Below are 19,055 nucleotides of genomic sequence, written 5' to 3' on the forward strand. Positions count from 1 at the left end.
GATTTAAGGTTGGAAGGGTTCTTACAGTCATTTAGGCAAACCCCTCTCATTTTGGAAATGAAAGGACTAAATGAGGATAAAGTACCTACCCAAAGTCATCTAAATAAAATGGCAGTGCCATGAGTTGACCTCAGGTCCTCTTTCAACCAGTTCAGCCCTCTTTCCATGCACCATGCTGCTTAGTAAACTTGTACATTTTTAAAAAGGTAAACAGATTATTAACATTTCATGTGCTCTTGCTTTCTCATGAAAGGGGAAGAGGAAGAGAATGGGAATACACATTTATATAATGCCTACTGTGTGCCAGGCACTGTGCTAAGCTAATCATTTCTGTACCTAGACACATTGTGTTTCTAGTTTTAGCAGGTTATGTTATTGTCTTTAGCTGCTCATGCTTCCTTCTCTCTAAAGTGGAGGAAATGGGAACAGACAACTATGAAGAGTGGTTAGTAGGAGAGCACATTGCCTAGAGTTGAAGGAGTAGTAGACGACAAGTACCATGGGCCAGAAATAACTTTGGCAAAGTGAAGTCAGAGATTTGTTTTCTGTAGGATAATAAATATACAAAAAGAAGGAACCTCAAGGACCATTTTATTATAGCCTTGTTACAAATGAGGAAACTGAGTCCCAGTAATATAGAATGACTTTGCCTACTCTTCCTATAAGTGTCAGATTTTCTAGTTGTTGTCTTAAGAGCTTACTCTCTTTCCACTTTTCCACTGTAATAGAAAATAATTTCAGTAGGGAAAGAGATGGTTGTAGTGATGTAGTTTATAAAGGAGACAGAGTGGAGATCAGGAAACCGGTGAAGGTGAAATTCTATCACATCTGCCTTTTGCTTGCAGCTTGGAAACTCATGTCATGGTTAAATAGCCTCTAATCTGTTAATGCCAGTATTTCTCAGAAGGAAACTTAATTGATTTCTAATCTGGCTCTGATCAAAATATGTCAGGTTCCACAAATGGGATGTTCTCTCTAAACATTTATGTGATGCTTTTATGAATTCACTCTCTTGCTGACCATGCTGCTTTTATTTTTATGGGGAAGGAACCCAGGTATGTCATTTTTTTGTTGTTGTTCTCTAAATAAAATACTTCCCTTAAGTTATAAAATCTATGACAGAGCCACAAAAAAAGTATTTAAATGACAGTATACAACTGTGAATTCTTTGTTTTCTCATATATGCTTTTTTTCCCCCCTTAAGACAAATATGGTCTCTTTAGAAGGCCTTACCAAAGTAGTTGATCCTTCTCAGCTAACACCTGAATTCGAGGGCTGCTTGGAATACAACCATGAAGAATGGATAGAAATCAGAGTGGCTTTTGAAGACTACATTAGCAATGCAACTCATATGCTGTCTAGGCTGGAGGAACTTCAGGACATTCTAGCCAAAAAGGAACTCCCTCAGGATTTGGAAGGGGCTCGGAATATGATTGAAGAACATTCTCAGCTAAAGAAGAAAGTGATCAAGGCTCCCATAGAGGACTTGGATTTGGAGGGGCAGAAGCTACTCCAGCGGATACAGAGCAGTGATAGCTTTCCCAAAAAGAACTCTGGGTCAGGGAATGCAGACTTGCAGAATCTCTTACCCAAAGTGTCGACCATGTTGGATAGACTGCACTCAACACGGCAGCATCTGCATCAGATGTGGCATGTGAGGAAGCTAAAACTGGACCAGTGCTTTCAGCTGAGGCTGTTTGAACAGGATGCTGAAAAGGTAAAAGAGGAAAGAGTGAGATATGCAAAATATAAAATGAGGGGAGGGAGGAGGCAGTTCCCTGGTTCCTTATAATCAGGTTTTAGTTTATCTGGTTTAGTAAAATGAGAGACAGAACAAAAACTGGGAAATGCTAGTCCAAATTAGTTCAACTTGTTAAAAATTCAGTAATTTTCTATTTAGGGCATGTCATTTAACAACATTTTTCATTTTTGTTCAATCTGTTATAAAAAGATACCTTAGAAATCTTGATTGAATAGTTACTGACAGTTTGGTTTTGAGTGCTATGTGGGGTAGGAAAATGTACTGTTTTAATTATAGGAATGGATTATTTGTAGGATTATATCACTGAAAGCAATTAAATGTGTTTAACGTTAATGACTAATATCCTCATAAGTGGTGATACACATTATTAAGTTTTCTAACAGAGAGGCACTGTTACTGGAATTAATAAGTCTTTTAAAAATGGTTGTCTGGGTAATATAAAAAATAAGTATCCATAGTGTCATGTTTTATTCTTGTATTTTAGACAGAACAGTTGTGTGAAAGTCAACCCTGGGCATTTACTTGCTAATTCAACTGCAATGATATGTGAAAATAGAGCATTTATTTATAGAAATGTGTTGTGAGCCCCAAACATGGGGTGAGTTAGTCACTCTTAATTTGTGTTCATTGAGATTTCTTCATGGATGAAAGAATATTTTGTAGTCTGGAGAAAAATAAGATTTACATCAGTGAAACAAAACAATTATTTGTAGGGAATATAGACCGCATGATATAGAAATAGTGTTTTGAAATATTTAATGTGTATATCACTTATATTCTTTTTTTTTTTTTAAATAGTACCTTCCCCCTCTGTTTGTGAGAAAAAGAGATCACTGATCTCTGGGACTGTGGTTCAAGTCTGGCCAGCTGCTAATTGATATTCATTTCCCATTCCCTATAATTGTCCCCATGAGCATACCAATCCTTCCTTTGTAATTGTCAACCTTTTCTCAGAAGTGTCTGGATGAAACTCCCATGGAAACTATCATCTTTTCTTTCTACTTTTCCTGTTGTAAGGAAGAGCCTAATTCCAAAAATCTAGCCACATCCTGAAACCCATTCAAAGGCTAGAAAATTTTTTATCATTTGGTTACTTTTTCTCGGGATAATGAGATAATGTCAAGTAAGGGTTTTAGTGGAAAGAACATTGGAATGGGTTAACTTTGTTTTCTTGGCTTGACCTTATCACTTTTCATATCTATAATCTTGGATAACTAATTAAACTTCTTTTGACCTCAGGTTTATCCTCTGCAATTTATGAAGATTGGATTAGCTGATCTATAATAACTCCTTTCATCTTATAAGTTCTCCATGTGTAGCTCAGTGATTGACTTATAATCTTATACTGTCATTGACTTCTTACAGTGTTTTTTCAGTAGGATTTAATCCTCTGAAGCCAAATGTTCCAGTCTGTGAGAATTTTAGGCCATTTATATTGACTTGTTGCCACTGTACCTGACCATGATAATACGTGGAGTGATCTTGACTTGTTTATTTTTTCTTCTGGTAGATGTTTGACTGGATCACACACAACAAAGGCCTGTTCTTAAACAGCTACACTGAGATTGGAACAAGCCATCCACATGCTATGGAGCTTCAGACGCAGCACAATCACTTTGCCATGAATTGTATGGTAAGATATTATCAGCTAGCTTGATATCCTGAGTGTGAGGGCATCCTGTACCTGTGAGAAAGAATACTGTGCTTTCAGAAGGCACTTAAGCAGAACCGTCTCCAGGCAACTCATAGGAAGAAATGTTATATTACAGCATCTTTAGAATTGCCTTTTTGAATACAGCTGCATTTTCCTAAATGTGGCTTGTTTTTCAACACTTTCAGCTTAACTAAGTAGCTCTTTTAAAATTAGAAGAAGAAAAAATAGGTAAGGGAAAAAAATAAACCAATAAAATTAAAACCGAACATTTTTCTAGCAGAGAATGGTCAGTTCTTAAGCATTAGCTCGAAGACATCTTGAGAACATAAAGGAACCTGCAGTCAAATATTGTCATAATCTACAAAGCAAACAGAGGTTTACATAAGCATATATTATTATGTCTGGCAGATGGTATTAAGATGAGAGCCAAGCCATTGTGGTGTCATCCAGATCCAACATCATGGTCACCTGAGGGAAAGACTCTTAAAAAAATGAATTCATTTAGGCATGTGCTGAGGGATTCCATTCCAGGTTTCTGATTAATATCTTTAATCATGTGGGATACCTAGAGGGGATGCTGATTGATGAGGCCTTGTTAACGATGATTTTTGTGTGTCCTCACAACAATAATGAGTCCACCAAATACTGGAATGGGCCAAATCTCTGACTCTGTTCATGGATAAACCTCTTTGAAAGTCTGGTGAAGCCTAAGGACCCTTTCTTAGAATATTTTCAAATGAAAACAATAAATAGGACTACAAAGGACACCAAGTATATTAAAATATTACTTTCAAATTATTAATTTTTTTCAAATAATTTAAAAAACCAAATTCATAGAGTTCCAGGTAAGAACCTCTGAATTAGAGCAATCAATTAGACTAGTGGATTGACTTGTGGAATGTTCTAGGTAAAACTTTTTGTAATAACTCATTATCCAGTCATCTTAACGCCAGGAATACTTATCTGGGCAACAAGACATCTTGAACTTGGGGCATATTTGTATAACCATCACAGTGTTGAAACACAAAAAACTATGACTAGCTTTTAAGAACTAGCCCTAAATTTTTTTTTTTTAAGATTTTTTTTTTAAACCCTTGTACTTAAGTTGTATTGTCTCATAGGTGGAAGATTGGTAAGGGCGGGCAATGGGGGTCAAGTGACTTGCCCAGGGTCACACAGCTGGGAAGTGACTAAGGCCGGGTTTGAACCTAGGACCTCCTGTCTCTAGGCCTGACTCTTACTCCACTGAGCTACCCAGCTGCCCCGTAGCCCTAAATTTTGTAGGATAAACTTGAAACTATTTCTGAAGGAAGATGTAGTCATTTCAGGGAACAGCTAGGCTGCTAGGAGTTTTCTATTGAAAGTTAAGGATTTGTAATATTTCTTAGGAGAGATTGTGTAGTGATTAAAATTATCTTTGAGAGACTGATTTTTCTTAATTTTAAAATAATTTATTAATCAAATGGTCACGGCATCCTAATTGTGGTCAAGGGACTCTTTCAACCATCATAAGACAAATCCTGATACTAATAAATATTTTTGGGACCTATTCAGTTCCTCCCTTGAACATCTCAAGTCATCTTTAATTGGTGATAGCTACTTAAGAGGTGGTTCATCAGACTCTCAGCTCTTCCCCAAATTGATAGATGAAGTTTTGCACAGAAGCCACAAAAACCTTTCTCCCCTTCATTTATTAACTAAATTCTGTTAAAGAAGACATTCCTTGGGATTCCCAAGGATAAAGAAAAGTCAAAAAGCAGCGGACTAGATGGTATCTGTGACCCAGATACCAGAAACATAAATACACAGTAATCCTCCTCAATATGTAGGAATCAATATAGTTTATGAAAAATAAATTCTCAAAATTTGTAACAAGAAGTGTATTTGATGGCAGAGAAATTTTCTTGTGTAAGTGGAGACATTAACCACAGTGAGGGCAGCCTTCAACATTTGAATTGAAACCAGAAATTAAAACAATATGAATATATGATCTTTGGTGACTTCCTAGTTAAATTTTACTTGGCTGAAAACTAGAATTTAGATAGAATAAAAGATTTGCTAAATTAGCAGATGGATGAAGTTGCATTATAAATGCCAGCTGGCAGTCAGTTATTAACTTTATGTACAAAATGAGAGAGAGAACTCAAATTGTCTGTTCACATCTCTTTTTTGGGGAAAAAAGAGACAGGAGGGAAGTGGAAGGGTTGAATCAATCATAGAACTTTTATTAAATACCTACTATATGTCAGGCATAATCATATATATTAAGATGTGAGACTATTAAAGCAAAAGTAGGACAAACATTGGCTACTAAGAACTGATATTCCAATAAGGTAAAGGCATGTAAATATAAGTATATGTTGGATATATTCAAAATAAATACAAAGCATTTGGGGGAGGAAGGCACTACCATACCAAGGTGGTCCTTGAGCAATGTCTTGAAAGAAACCAGGAATTCCAAGAGATGGAGATGAGGAAAGAATGCATTCCAGGCAGGAGAGAAAACCAGGGTAAAGACCTGGAGATAGGAAGTCACATGTGAGGAGACAGTATCATACAGTGCATTGCACACTCTATTTGGATTCTGAGGACCTGGATTCAGAACCCCACTTTGCCACTTAATCCCTTCATGACTTTAGGCAAGTCACTTAACCTTTACCTCTTTGGGCCCCAGCTTATATAAAATGAGAGGATGGGACTAGATTATTTCTAAGATCCTTTCATTCACACCCCTATTATCCTGTCATCCTAAGGCAAAGAGACATTTGCTTCCTTTATATAAGGCAAGTATTGAATATAAAATTCCTTCTAATTCTCATGTGTCTTTTACTATAAAACCTGTTACCTGAGTCAGACCTAAGCTACCTGTGAATATTTAGTTACTAGATCCAAAGAGGTCATTATAAAGAACTGCTTGGACTTTGAAAAGTCAGATTTCTGTTTAATCATCTTGTTTTCAAAGGGCTAATAGCCAGTACCCATTAAACACGGAAGATCTTCCTTTAAAAAAAAAAAAAAAAAAGATGGGGAGGGGAGGCAGTTTGTGGTGAGATGAAGTTTTGAGTGTGTAAATAAAGGGAGTAAATAAGATAAGGACTAATTTTTTTTCTCACCTGAATACAGGGGACTCTTCTTCACAGATGCATGAATTGTTCCCTTTTGTAGTAAAGTGGATGGAAAATCTTTGGTTTGGCAACCTCTCCTATAGTAGCCAAAAGGGCATCAGGAAAAGCACCATTTAAACACACACTAATTGAAAGTGGATCAGTTGACAATGGTTCAGAAGAGAAAACTTCAAAAAAGAACTGGGTCCATTTTGGATCCAAGTTCTGAAAGTTGTCTGGTTCTGTGCTCAATTAAATGCCTATCCTGTCTGTCTCTCTTTTTCTAAGGGATGGAATTTGACATCACTCATTTATTTAGGACATAATTAAAATTAGGAAGAGGGGGAAAGAAATGTCATATTTGTAATGTTTGCCTTCCAGTGCCCAGGTGTTTCACCATTGCATTCAGTGATCTCTAATGATGCCAGTGGGATTAGGGCTGAGAGGAAGTCCTTATTCTTTCAAAGTCCTAGCTCTAGCTATGTCAGCCCTTCCCAGAGGAAGCATAGCAATTTGTGTGTTACCCCCTTAGTATTTCCAGGGGACTTCCTAGATTAGAAAAGAATTGGAACCTGTCCCTGTGCTCTCATTACATAGCATAACATCCCAGAATTGAGCCCCACTATCTATTGTGGATGTGTAGCAAAATGTTTGTCCTCTAGTCCTAGAAGAGAGTAACTCTTCCAGCCTCTTTCTGCCTTTATTCTCAAAAGGTTCATAGATGGGGTTCCTTGTTCATCTGAATTTTCCCAGAAATTCTGCCCAAGGCAAGAAGGGATGAGCAGACAACTAGCCTAAGGTGACTTATAGTCTTATCATAAGTTCCAGCTTCTGTAAATCCATGCATTAAATTTATTTACCTTATTAAAGATAACTTATTTAAAAATTAATTTATTAAATATTTTTAAAAACCTTTTTTACCTTAAAGTAAATACACTTTATTTACATTAAACTTATTATTAGACTTATTTGGCCTGCCTTTCAGGCCTCCAAGGCCTCCTTTCCATCATTTCTTCACTTGGCCATCTATCTCCCCAATATTACTGAAGAAAATCATTGTATTCAAAGAAATAATCTGCAGAAGAAATGTCATTTTTCTTTGACAGATTGTTTCTATCAAGGATTGTAAGGCAGTGCAGTGAAAATGGTGGGTGGGTGGGGTTTTCTTATATTCTCCATCTCTATTTAGCTTCCAGGAGAATTGCATAATTAGCTTAGAATTGCTCTGTTCCATCTTGCTCCTCTTTATCCATTTTATAGATGGTGATATGGAAGTTTTTGAGAGGTTAAGTGACTTGCTTATAGTTTAAGGTGAAATCTGCATCCAGGTCTTTTGACTGCAAAGCATCCAGCACTTTTTCTGCTATTCTAGAAGTGTCATACATTCAGAGAACCAGATTAAAATATAATTGGGAAATATTTAAGAATACAATAGAATATAACTAATGTTAATATATGGTTTTCTAAGTCAGTATGGCCCATGAGGATCTATCCTTGTGTAGAGTTTAGTGGCCTCTATTTCTATTTGATTTTAACAACACTGAAATATACCATAATACCTCTCTTGTATTAGCTGTGTGTGCAGTAAATGTCTGTGAATTGATCTTACAAGCCTTGGGGAGCTAGTGAAGGTTTTTGAACTAAGAAGTGAGATAACCATCAAACATTATTTTTCATTTAACTCAAGGAAAAGAAAAATGAGTAGGCCATCTCTCTGGATCATTAAGGACTTGTTCTGAGACATTTAAGAACTCTATTAATATTTATTGAAAGCAGAACTAAATATGCCTCAGAAAATCTCTAACAATTAGAAACTATGAGGGGAGAGGTGTTGAACTAATGGACTATGATTATTTTATCTGATGTCTTTTGCCAGTTAAGCACTTGCTTGCCTTTTTGAACTTAAACAGAATTAATAATTTGCAAAATGTTGGCCACAACCAAGAAAAGCTCTTTTCCTTCTTTTCCTGTATCTCACTATAACATCTGTAGATTGAATTTGATCCTGTTATGATCATGATGGCTAGGTGACTTGGCAGTGGCCAATTAAATTTTATGCCCCTCCAGTCTGCATGTTGTGAAAACAGGGAAAAAAAAAACCACCTCCCATTATTATTAGTTATTTTCTGGAGCATTTCACTAAAGTAGTAAATAATCTTGGCAAATGACATAAGATGAATTTATTAAATAGAATAATCAAGCTTAAATTGGAAAGGGCAAAGTAAAGAAATTCTTTTTTTGTACTGTTATAAATATTTGTACATGTATATTATCAAGGATTTAAGTCTCCCAGCATGCAGGGGGGAAATATAAATAGATACATACATATAAACCTAAGGTATTAAAATAGTGATTTCCTAAAATGGCATTAAGGGCATCTAGGTGGATAGAGCTCAATGGACAGAGCACCAGAATTGAAGTCAAGAAGATTCCCGAGTTCAAATCTGACTTCACATCCTGACTAGTTGTGTGATCTTGGGAAGGTCATTTAACCCTGTTTGCCTCAGTTTCCTCCCCTTTAAAATGAGCTGGAGAAGGAAGTGGCAAACCATTATCTTTGCCAAGAAAACCCTAAATAGCATCATGAAGAGTTGGACACAACTGAAGTGACTAAACAAAAACAAACAAAAAAATGGCATAAGGTATAATAATTCTCATTGTGTTTATCTTTACTCAGACTTTTTGTACTGTCTGAAAGAATACATTCCCAGAAATGCTAAGAGAAGCTATACCATCTACCTATCTGTGTAAATATAAGCCTTGAAGAGAAAGAGTAGGGTTACTTCTTGACTTTTCTTATTATAAACAATCAGTGCTCTTCTCAGTTTATCTACATTTATGTAAACAACAAGGGTGCAAATACAAAAGTATATAGGTAAATGGTAAAATAAAATGGTAAGAAAAAAAGAAGGTATATAGGTAAAAAAGGAAAAAAAAAACCTAAACTCAGTCCTTCAGGAGAATTGTCCGAGCTTGACTCATGCTAGTATTAAGGGTGCCGAGAATGCCAGCAGAGGTGAGCTTTAAGAACTGGACAGCTGGTTGGTGCAGTGCATAGAATGTTACACCTGGAGTCATGTTTAAATTTGACTCCAGATACTTACTAGCTGTGTAAGGATAAAAATTGTTCATTTAGTCTTGTTATGTCCCTAAATGATCTAGATTTGGATTTACTCTGCAGTTTGGGTCTGCTCTGTTATAGATCAAGAAACAGGCTATTACTAAATGAGAACCATAATAGACATTGACCCTTGGGCAAGGAGGGTCGAAGATAAAAATTTTAGAAAGTTCAATCTTTGTAGTTTCTTCTTAGAAAATCATCTTGATTTTCTGTGATTCTAGACCTAGACCATTGACTTTCCTAAGAGCCTTTTGCCATAACTAATCTCAGGAGTTACATAAATCCACCTATCAAACACTATGATAGCTTTAGGAATGCTGCTATTTATTAACTTTTTAAAAAAAATCTCTCATCCTGCCTCTGCAAATTAGATTTTTTTTTAATCATAGGAAAATAAAGAGTATACACTGTTAAATTGAGAGAAACGTTTAACATTATAAGTTTTAGAAATAATCTCCACTTTTTCCAAGGTACCTTTCCCCCTGCCTACCCATATCTAAAAAAATAACCCGAAAACCAAAAAACCAGAAGTTTTCTTCTATTCCTGTCCCTTTCTATCTTCATACAAAGAATATTATATCCCTTTCTTCCTTTTAAGATGGAAGAAGAATCCATAAAGTTCTCATTTTTCATCCTGGAGAACATCATGGTGCAATGAAAAGAACATGGGGTGTGGATTCACGTGAATCAAGTCCATTTTTCTGCTCCTGATACATACGTTCTGGGTGACCATGGGCATGGGCACCTTACATAACCTCACTAGGCTTCAATTTCTTTGTGAATAAAATTATATTCATTCATTCAGCCAGCACTAAACACCTATTGTGGACCGACTATAAAAGGGAAAAAGGGGAGTTTTGGTTTGGATATTAATATTTAAAGGTGTGGTCACCAAGAAGTGAATAAATATCAATATCAATTCTAAAAATTATTTTAGTGATTTATTTATGAAATATAAGAGAGAAAGTAGAAGTAGAGAATTGAGAAGAGGGTAGAGTAAGAGATCTAGCTTAAGGAACTAGACTATGTACTCAATCTCTGGCTTTACTCTAGCAGGGCTCCAGAGGTCCCAGCCAGAAAGCCTAAAAGTAAAATTAACAAGGGGTTAGCCATGACGGCTTCTCCCAATCAAGGCTAGAACCTCCAGGGAGGCTAAGGTCATCAGGCTTCTTTACTCGCCACGTGTAGTTCTAAGGGAAAGATTTAAGAATAGTCTCACCAAGGTCCAAAGTCTCAGGTCTAGCAAGCAGCATCTCTAAATCAACCTTCAGCTCCAGGAACCGAACAAGAACTGACTTACAGGAAGTTGTCTCTCCCTTTTAAAGGCACTTCTTTTGCATCACTTCCTATGCCTTCCTCTTAGTTTACCTGTCCAATCATAACAGATGCTTTGCTTAGGACTGCCTAGGGACAGTCAGCCAATTCTGATTTGTCACCCACTTTGGCATACATGGGTTACAGACTTCCTACTTGAGAAATAAGTGGTGATGTTTTCATTTTCATGTGATTAAATCTAAAGATGGGCAGGGTAGGTTTAATCTCATTATCACACAAGTGCTACTAGGCCCTTTGGGTTCCATAACAAACATAAAACAGTCTAATGATCATTTCCAGCTTTAAATATATGCACTGCTACATAAGGGGGAAAGTCTTATTTTCAAATCAGTAGCCAATTACAACCTTTAAATTTCAGAGTAGCACAGCACTCTGCTATGGCTCAAACACATAACACTTTTCTACGGAATTTTTGGAATTCCTTGGAATTCTTCCATGTACTGAAAAGAAAAAATGTCTAAATCAGTTTAGTGTAGTTAATACACTATCCCAATGCCCAACTAACTCAGTATTGTCTTAGATAAAAATTTTGGAGCTCAAGTTCTCAAAATACAAGACATAATAACTGTGGTATCAACTTTTCCTTTAATTTCCTCTGTCTTTCAAAACAGATATTGAAAGCAAGTTGAATTACCCATTCTAACTTGATAATAGCAAGGCAAAACTATATATAACAGGAAGGATAATTAGAATGAAAGAAAGAAAAGAAAAAAGAGAAGGGAAGGGAAGGGAAGGGAAGGGAAGAAGGCAAGGAGAAAGGAAAAAGGGCAAAAGAAGGAAGGAAGGAAAGGAGGGAGGGAGGAGAAAGAAAGCAGGAAAGAAGGGAGGAATGAATGGAGGAAAGGAGAAAGGCAAGAAGGAAGGGAGGAATGAAGGGAGGTAGAGAGAAAAAGAAAGGGAAGAAGTAAGAAAAGATCTGCTTTGCACTAGCACTATGCTAAGGGCTTTACAAATGTTATCTCATTTGATCCTCTTAGCAACCAGGGTGGTATATAAGATTATTATTCCCATTTTACAGTTGAGAAAACTGATATAGAGATTAAGTGATTTGCCTAAGGTCACAGAGCTAGTAAGTGTCTGAGACTGAATTTGAATTCAGATCTTTCTGACTTTAGGGCCAGGTACAACATCCACCAAGCCACCTAGCTAGGGAGGGTAAACTTTTTTAACACATTGTTGCATTAAAGGCAGGGACTATTCCAGTTTTGACTGAAATTTTTGCTTCATAGCTGCATTGTACTTATATTAAGCACTTTACAGATATTAGTGGAATAGAATTTAATTATAAGCACTATACTTTTGTTTTTGAGTCAACTTGGAAGTTATTCATGAGGTTTTTCCTAAGAGCTCTATACTGTGCCAGATGGTAACGTATACAAAGAAGTAGAGTTGCTAAAGGAGGTCATTTATTTAAGAAGATGAAATTAATACATGGAAAACAGTGCAACCAAATTACATGCTAAATGGTAAGGTGCCTAGAGAATTCAGGAGAGGGAGAGGTCAACATTAGTAGTTCTTAGGAATGGGACCCAGCCAATACATAATGTGGAATGGCCCAAACTGTTGTATCATTAAAAATTCTAGAAATATTTCTTTTTTTTCAAATACCAACTGCTAGACATGTTCTTTTTCAGAAGAGTAATGCATGTGGCAGTTTTATGATGTCTTGACTTACAATATACAAAATAAACAGAGCAGAGAGACATATTAGAAGGTACTTGTAAAGAAATCTGCTTTATTGAATTTTAAAGGTAGTAGAACCAGTTCAAAGGTACCTTAGCTTTATTTATTTTACAGTCAGAATTAATGATATTAATAGATTGAGTGGTTCCAAATGGTTTTCTAAATATGTGTCTAGTTTAGACCTGGAAACTATTAAAAAATTAAACAAATATGCTTAAATCCTTGATTATATTCATGATCTTCACTAATGTGGGTATTCCCTTCTAAACCTGCAGATTGTAACTTTTTTTTAATCCCATGTGATTCTTGTGCATGATCTCTCATGAATCCTCCTTGAAAGATATCCTCTGGTTTTCTATCATTACATGCTTCAATCAATCAGCTTTGAGATATGTTTTCCCTCATTCTTACCACATGACTGACCCCTCCTTTACTGATTATCTGTTGATGGATATGTTTTCAACTTATCAAATATCTCTTAAGGACCTACTATGTTCAAGGCACAATACTAGGATTGGGGATACAAAGACAAAAGAAACAGTCATTTCCTTTAAGTACTTATATTCATTCAGTTAGGAAGAACGATGATGCCTTCTATTCCACTTTTCATAAGCAAGTTATCTTTGGAAATATGTTGCCACTCACTCTGCTTCTCTGCATTGCTCTTGGATCATCTTCATTTTTAATTCTTCAGACACGATGATGTTCCATGCTTTATAGGCATATGGTTTCATCAGTAGAAAATTAATATTAAATTGTTTTTCTTAATTTTTGTTTTTAATTATTGGTATTTACCATCAAGGGTTCTTGACCCGGATCCTTAAGCATATCTAGGAATTTTTTAAAAATTGATTTTATTTAAACACAATTGGTTTTATTTGTGATGTTATGTAGTTTACTAACTATATGCATTTAAAAACATCCTTCTGAGATGTCCATCAACTTCACCAGATGGTCAAAGGGGTCGTGACCTAAAAAAGATTAAGAATTCTTGTCCTTTTTTATTTATTTTATGTTCTCCTCACCTGGTCCTCCTATTCTGTCAATAAACTGAGCTGAACCCAAAGACAGAAATCCTGACAATAGACAAAATTAGAAAACAACATTTTTATGTTTTTTCTCTCAATTTTGCATCTTGGGAGAAAATAGAGTTCTTTTTCTCAGAATACATTCTCCCTGTCCCCAAGAGGCTTCTTAGGCTTGCCCAGAACGGAGAGATTGTGTGACAACAAATAGCCTTTGGTTGCTAAGTAAAGATTTTCAGTTTCTGGGTTCTTGTTAGAATCTGAAACATCAGGTTTCTTCAGCTCTGTGGGACTACTTGTCAGTAGGCTTGCCATCTGGACGGTGTTCAGTACTCAAGGCCAAAAAGTGAGTAATATTATATTTATATATGCCCATATGTGTGTGTATGATTGCTGTCTGCTTAACAATTATGCCTTTCAGCCAGCTGATTTTTAATTTTACAGTTTTAAGTATAGAAATTAATGGCAATATTTTGTGGAAATCTAGACAGAAAATAATATATACCAGGTGATTCTGCTATCTGATACTTGGAAGAGTAGGTTGTGTTTTAGGGTAAACCATCTGGATTTCTTAGAAAGAAGAGTCTTTGTTTGTCCTATCCTAATGGATCCTATTTTTCCCCCCTCTTTTCTAGAATGTGTATGTAAACATAAACCGCATCATGTCAGTAGCAAATCGTTTGGTAGAGTCTGGCCATTATGCTTCTCAGCAGATTAAGCAGATTGCCAATCAACTAGAGCAAGAGTGGAAGGCTTTTGCTGCAGCCCTAGATGAACGAAGCACCTTACTGGACATGTCCTCCATCTTTCACCAGAAGGCTGAAAAGGTCAGTGCTTGGCTGTACCTAAGATTGTAATTATAAATGTTTTATACTCAATTTTATTCATTATGGCCCAATGCATAAAATAATGGAGTCCCCCTGCTAGAAAGGATAATCATCAAGAGAATCTGGGGGAGAATTTTTGGGAAAAAACTCAATATTCAGATCAGGAGCTCTGGGTTCAGATCTCGACCCTGCTCCATTCACAGACTCTGCTACCTTGGACATTCCCTGGGCCTCATTTTCTTCCTCTATAAAATGTGTTATTAAAAAGGATGCTTCCAATGTGTTCCTCATGGAGTTGTTTTAAGGTTCATTGATTAATGTGAAGTACTTTGTAAGCTTAAAACTCTACATAGATAGAAGGTCATTTTTCTTGGCATTTGTATAAGATAGTTGCCAAATGAAGCAATTTAGCTTCATTTCTTATTTGTTCTTAGATATCTTTACTTTGACCATGAATTGGATTTAGTATATTTTATAGGTTTTCAGGTTTTTGCAAATATATATGGTTTAAAGAAATAAAACAACTTAAAGGGGAAATATTTTATTTAAAAAAAAAAAGCTTTTAAAAAGATTCTCTTCTCACCAAGTTGCTATCTTCATATTACCAGAAATATCAAATGAATATACTGAGGAGATGATTCAGATCTGTTTATTATATGAAGCTAGAAACATGATTTGATTTTTTAGCTTTTCCACTACCTGAGGAACCATGGTATCCCTTATAAATTATCTGCAAAATCTACAAAACAGCCAAATAAATAAATATATAATTACATATATATATAATAGTTATAATGATTTATATAATACATACCTTATTGAGATGTTCTCTGGCTCAAAGGAGAATGATGTGTGCATAGCACTTGTTAATATAGATTGATAGATAGGTGTTTATTTTTTTTAAAACCCTTATGTCCCATCTTGGAATCTATCCTTCATATAAATTCCAAGGCAGAAAAGCAGTAAGGCTTTAGGCAATTGGGTTTGTGATTTGCCTAAGGTCATTGCTAGGAAGTGTCTGAGGCAAGATTTGAACTGAGCCCCCAAGTTATTGTTTTCAAATACTAAAATATGATCTCAGAACTATGGAGCTTTTAATAATTAATGTGGTAAAGATTAAATTAGATAATTGATTTTTTCTAAGGAGAAATTTGGATTAGAGAGGGGAGATCTGTTAGGTCAGGTGAATATTAGTAGGCTATTACAATAGTTAAAGCAATGTGAGTGTCTGGTCTAGGTGACAGCTTTGTGAGTGGAGAGAAGTAGCCATTTATGAGGATTGTGGAAATAGAAATGACAAGAATTGACAGTTAATTGGTTATATGAGATTTATGTAGGATGAAGGATAGCATAGCCTCAGAATTTGATGTAGAAAGAGTTTCATTAGCTATCTAATCCAACATGAAGAACTTTCCTTGAAAACATATACAAAATAGCCACTTTGCAACTGTACCCATTTCTCTCCTCAGGGCCCAATCATATGTCTAATCCTTCTTCTGTAGGATAGGACACGTATTGTGAGCAGCTTTTTCAAGCTAAATACCCCCAGTTCTTTCAAATGAGGTGGATCATCATATTGAGTGAATACGAAGTTCTTCCCGTTCTGATTACCCTCTTCTAGATATTATCTAACTTAACCAATGCTCTCCTAAACTGTGGTTCTCAGACCTGAACTTCATACTCCACAAATGGACAAAGGAAAGTAGAAATTAGTTAAGGAAACAGAGTAATCCAAAAGATCCTATTTATGAGTTCATTTTGACCAATAATCTGTTGGATTGCCCACTTAAAATGGTGCAGGGAAATGTGGCTTTTATCATTTCGAGGGAAACACACTTTGCTACATTTTAGGGAGATTCTGCCCCTATTTCATTTCATCACAATGAGACCATCACATGTGCTCAGCATAAGCTACATCATAAGATTGGATGGGATAGAAGTAGACTTAATTAGCTATGAAGGATTGTAGCAGTAGGTAGTAGTGAGGCAGCATAAACAGGAGAGCACTTTATTGGTGGCCCCCAGTCTTCTAGCAGATGGAGAATCAAAGAATAAATGCTTTTGAAAATAAGGCTGCTAATTAATCATTAAAACACCCTTTTTCTGCCTTCTATGTATTTATCATTATTCTCTCATTGTGTCAAATTTTACAAACCTGGCCTCCTTATTTTGTGTTCAAGTATAGTTTTTTAAAAAGTCCTTATCGTGTACCCATCATATGCCCCAGAAAACCCACATTTCCTGAAATATATACATTTGTTAAGATCCTATGGTAGATTGGAACATAGTTTAGAATATATGGCTCACATTTTCATTTCTGTATGTCTACTAGATCTCCCAAAGCACTTCTGCTACTCTGAGCCTTCAACTGTTCACCTAGGTGATCCCCAAACTATATAGTGAAGGAATTTAGATTTTTGTACTAATGCCTCTTTCTCAAAGAATAGTTCTACTCATATGGTTTCAGTGGATTTGGATATTAATTAGGTAGATTGTTGCAAACACAAAATTAGAAATATTTATTAATTGTATTAATTTCCAGGGGCATAATTGAATGCAAATGCTCAGAAACTTGTTCAGTTCAATAATTTGAAGTAGAAAGTCAGCTACTGGGTTTCCTCTTATGCCTAGTAACTTATAATACCATAAATATAGAGGTATAATTTCACATGCCATACATAGATCATATGTAAAAATCAGGAGAACCATAGTTTTATGAAAAGAAATTAACTTTTCTGGGCCTCAATTTCCTCATCTGTAAAATGAGGAGGTTGGAATAGAAGAAATATAATATTTCTTCCTTAAGGGATTAAATTCTAAGAGCCTGGATTTTATGCTCCTATGGATTATTATTCACTCAAGAACAGCCTAGGAATTTAATTTATTGTCCAACATAGAATGTTTCTTCTTCTCTGCATTGCTTGCCACAAAAATCCTACACTTAGTCAATATGACAGAATGAAGTATTGATTCCTCTCATTCATAAAACAAGTTCAAAAAGGCTCTATGTTTGTGGACTCAAAAACTTATCTTAATTGTTCTGTATGAAATATTATAACCCTTTCTGAAGAAGGAAACTTACATTTTCATCTTTGGCCAAAAACAATGAACTTTGCTATGTCTTGACTGTTTACAAATGATGACATTTGCCATTAGATAGCATTTCATATTTAAAGCCAATGCAGCAACCAGTAAGCCTTCATTAAGTGCTGCTAATGTGTCAGGCAAAGAAAAACAAAAACAGCCTCTGCCCTCAAGAATCTTAAACTCTAATGGGGGAAAAAGCATAGAAATAAGTAGGTATGTTTGGCTCAGATGCCTCCTAGCTATATAAGCCTGGATAAACCACTTAACCCACATTCCTTAGCCTTTACCACTCTTCTGCATCAAAACTGATATTTAGTATCGATTCTAAGATGGAAGGTAAGGGCTTAAAGGGGGTGGTGGAGGGGAGAGACAGCATAATTGGAAGGTTTAGAGGGGAAAACACTTAGGATCTAGGGGCACTAGGAAAGACTTTTGAGCTGAATTTTGAAGGAAGCTAGGGATTCTAGGAAGCAGAGGTGAAGAGGGATAGCATTCAAGACATGGGAGATAGCCACTGCAAAGGCACAGAGATGCTAGATTGAGTGTACTTTGTGAAAAACAAGTAATGCTGACCTGTCCAGTGTGTGGAGGAGAGTAAAAGTGTGAGAAGACTGGAAAGGTAGGAAAGGGCTGGGTTATAAAGAACTTTAAATGCCAAATATTGTTTTTTTAAACTTTTCCTTTATCAACCTGAAATTTAGGACAATGCCTTAGACACAAAACACTTAATTAATTTCAGATGAATTTAATTTCCCAAGGTAAAGGATACAAGTGCTATTTCTTTGACAATTTATATTTTGAAAATCTTTATTTTTTTTCAGAATAACAATAACTATTTAATCCTTTTATAGTCCAGATTTTAAAATGTACATTTGTCATTAGTAGATTCATGGTACTGAAATAAATAATTCACATTACATTTTGCAAGGCAAATAGTCAATTGCCTGACTGGCAAATACATTAGCACAATGCTTTGCATATAGTAAGGGTTTATAGTAAATGCTTCATTCATTCATTCATTCCTACCAACCAGTCATCCTTTGCTTTTCCTGATATTTAAGGAAATGTCATAGTGGAAAGGATATGAAAGGATTTAAAAGAAAGAGAAAAATGTTTATGTCTGTTTAGCTTAATTGAATTAGTTTCTTAATTGGACCTTCTGCTGTGCATGCGCCTTTAGACACTTATTTAACCATCATAGATTCTAATAGGCAATCCAATGAGAAAATTGGCTGTGATTTATCTTCTGTTTGATTAACAATGAGGAAATAAGGTGGTAAGAAATAGAAACTGGAATGACTTTCAACTGCTAGAGACTACAACTGATATTTTCTAAGCTCTTTGGTACAGCTAGGACTATCTAGTTTACATGCAAATTGGATTAGGACTCAAATGATTCTCCTCTTTCCATGGAACCTTATCTTTCTCCCAAATTCAACATATTATTCAGTTGAGAA

General features: G+C 35.6%; 1 protein-coding gene across 1 annotated transcript in view; it reads left to right on the forward strand.

Annotated features, from left to right (window-relative positions):
• TRIO (trio Rho guanine nucleotide exchange factor) overlaps window positions 1-19,055 on the forward strand; it is a 515,315-nt gene that overhangs the window by 232,089 nt on the left and 264,171 nt on the right. Inside the window, exons 5-7 of the mRNA XM_044665522.1 lie at window positions 1,205-1,717; window positions 3,273-3,395; window positions 14,320-14,511. Of these exons, the coding sequence (XP_044521457.1) occupies window positions 1,205-1,717; window positions 3,273-3,395; window positions 14,320-14,511 (828 nt within the window). The remainder of the gene's footprint in view (window positions 1-1,204; window positions 1,718-3,272; window positions 3,396-14,319; window positions 14,512-19,055) is intronic.

This window comes from Gracilinanus agilis, chromosome 1 (assembly GCF_016433145.1).
Source record: "Gracilinanus agilis isolate LMUSP501 chromosome 1, AgileGrace, whole genome shotgun sequence".
In the NCBI taxonomy this organism is placed as follows: domain Eukaryota; kingdom Metazoa; phylum Chordata; class Mammalia; order Didelphimorphia; family Didelphidae; genus Gracilinanus; species Gracilinanus agilis.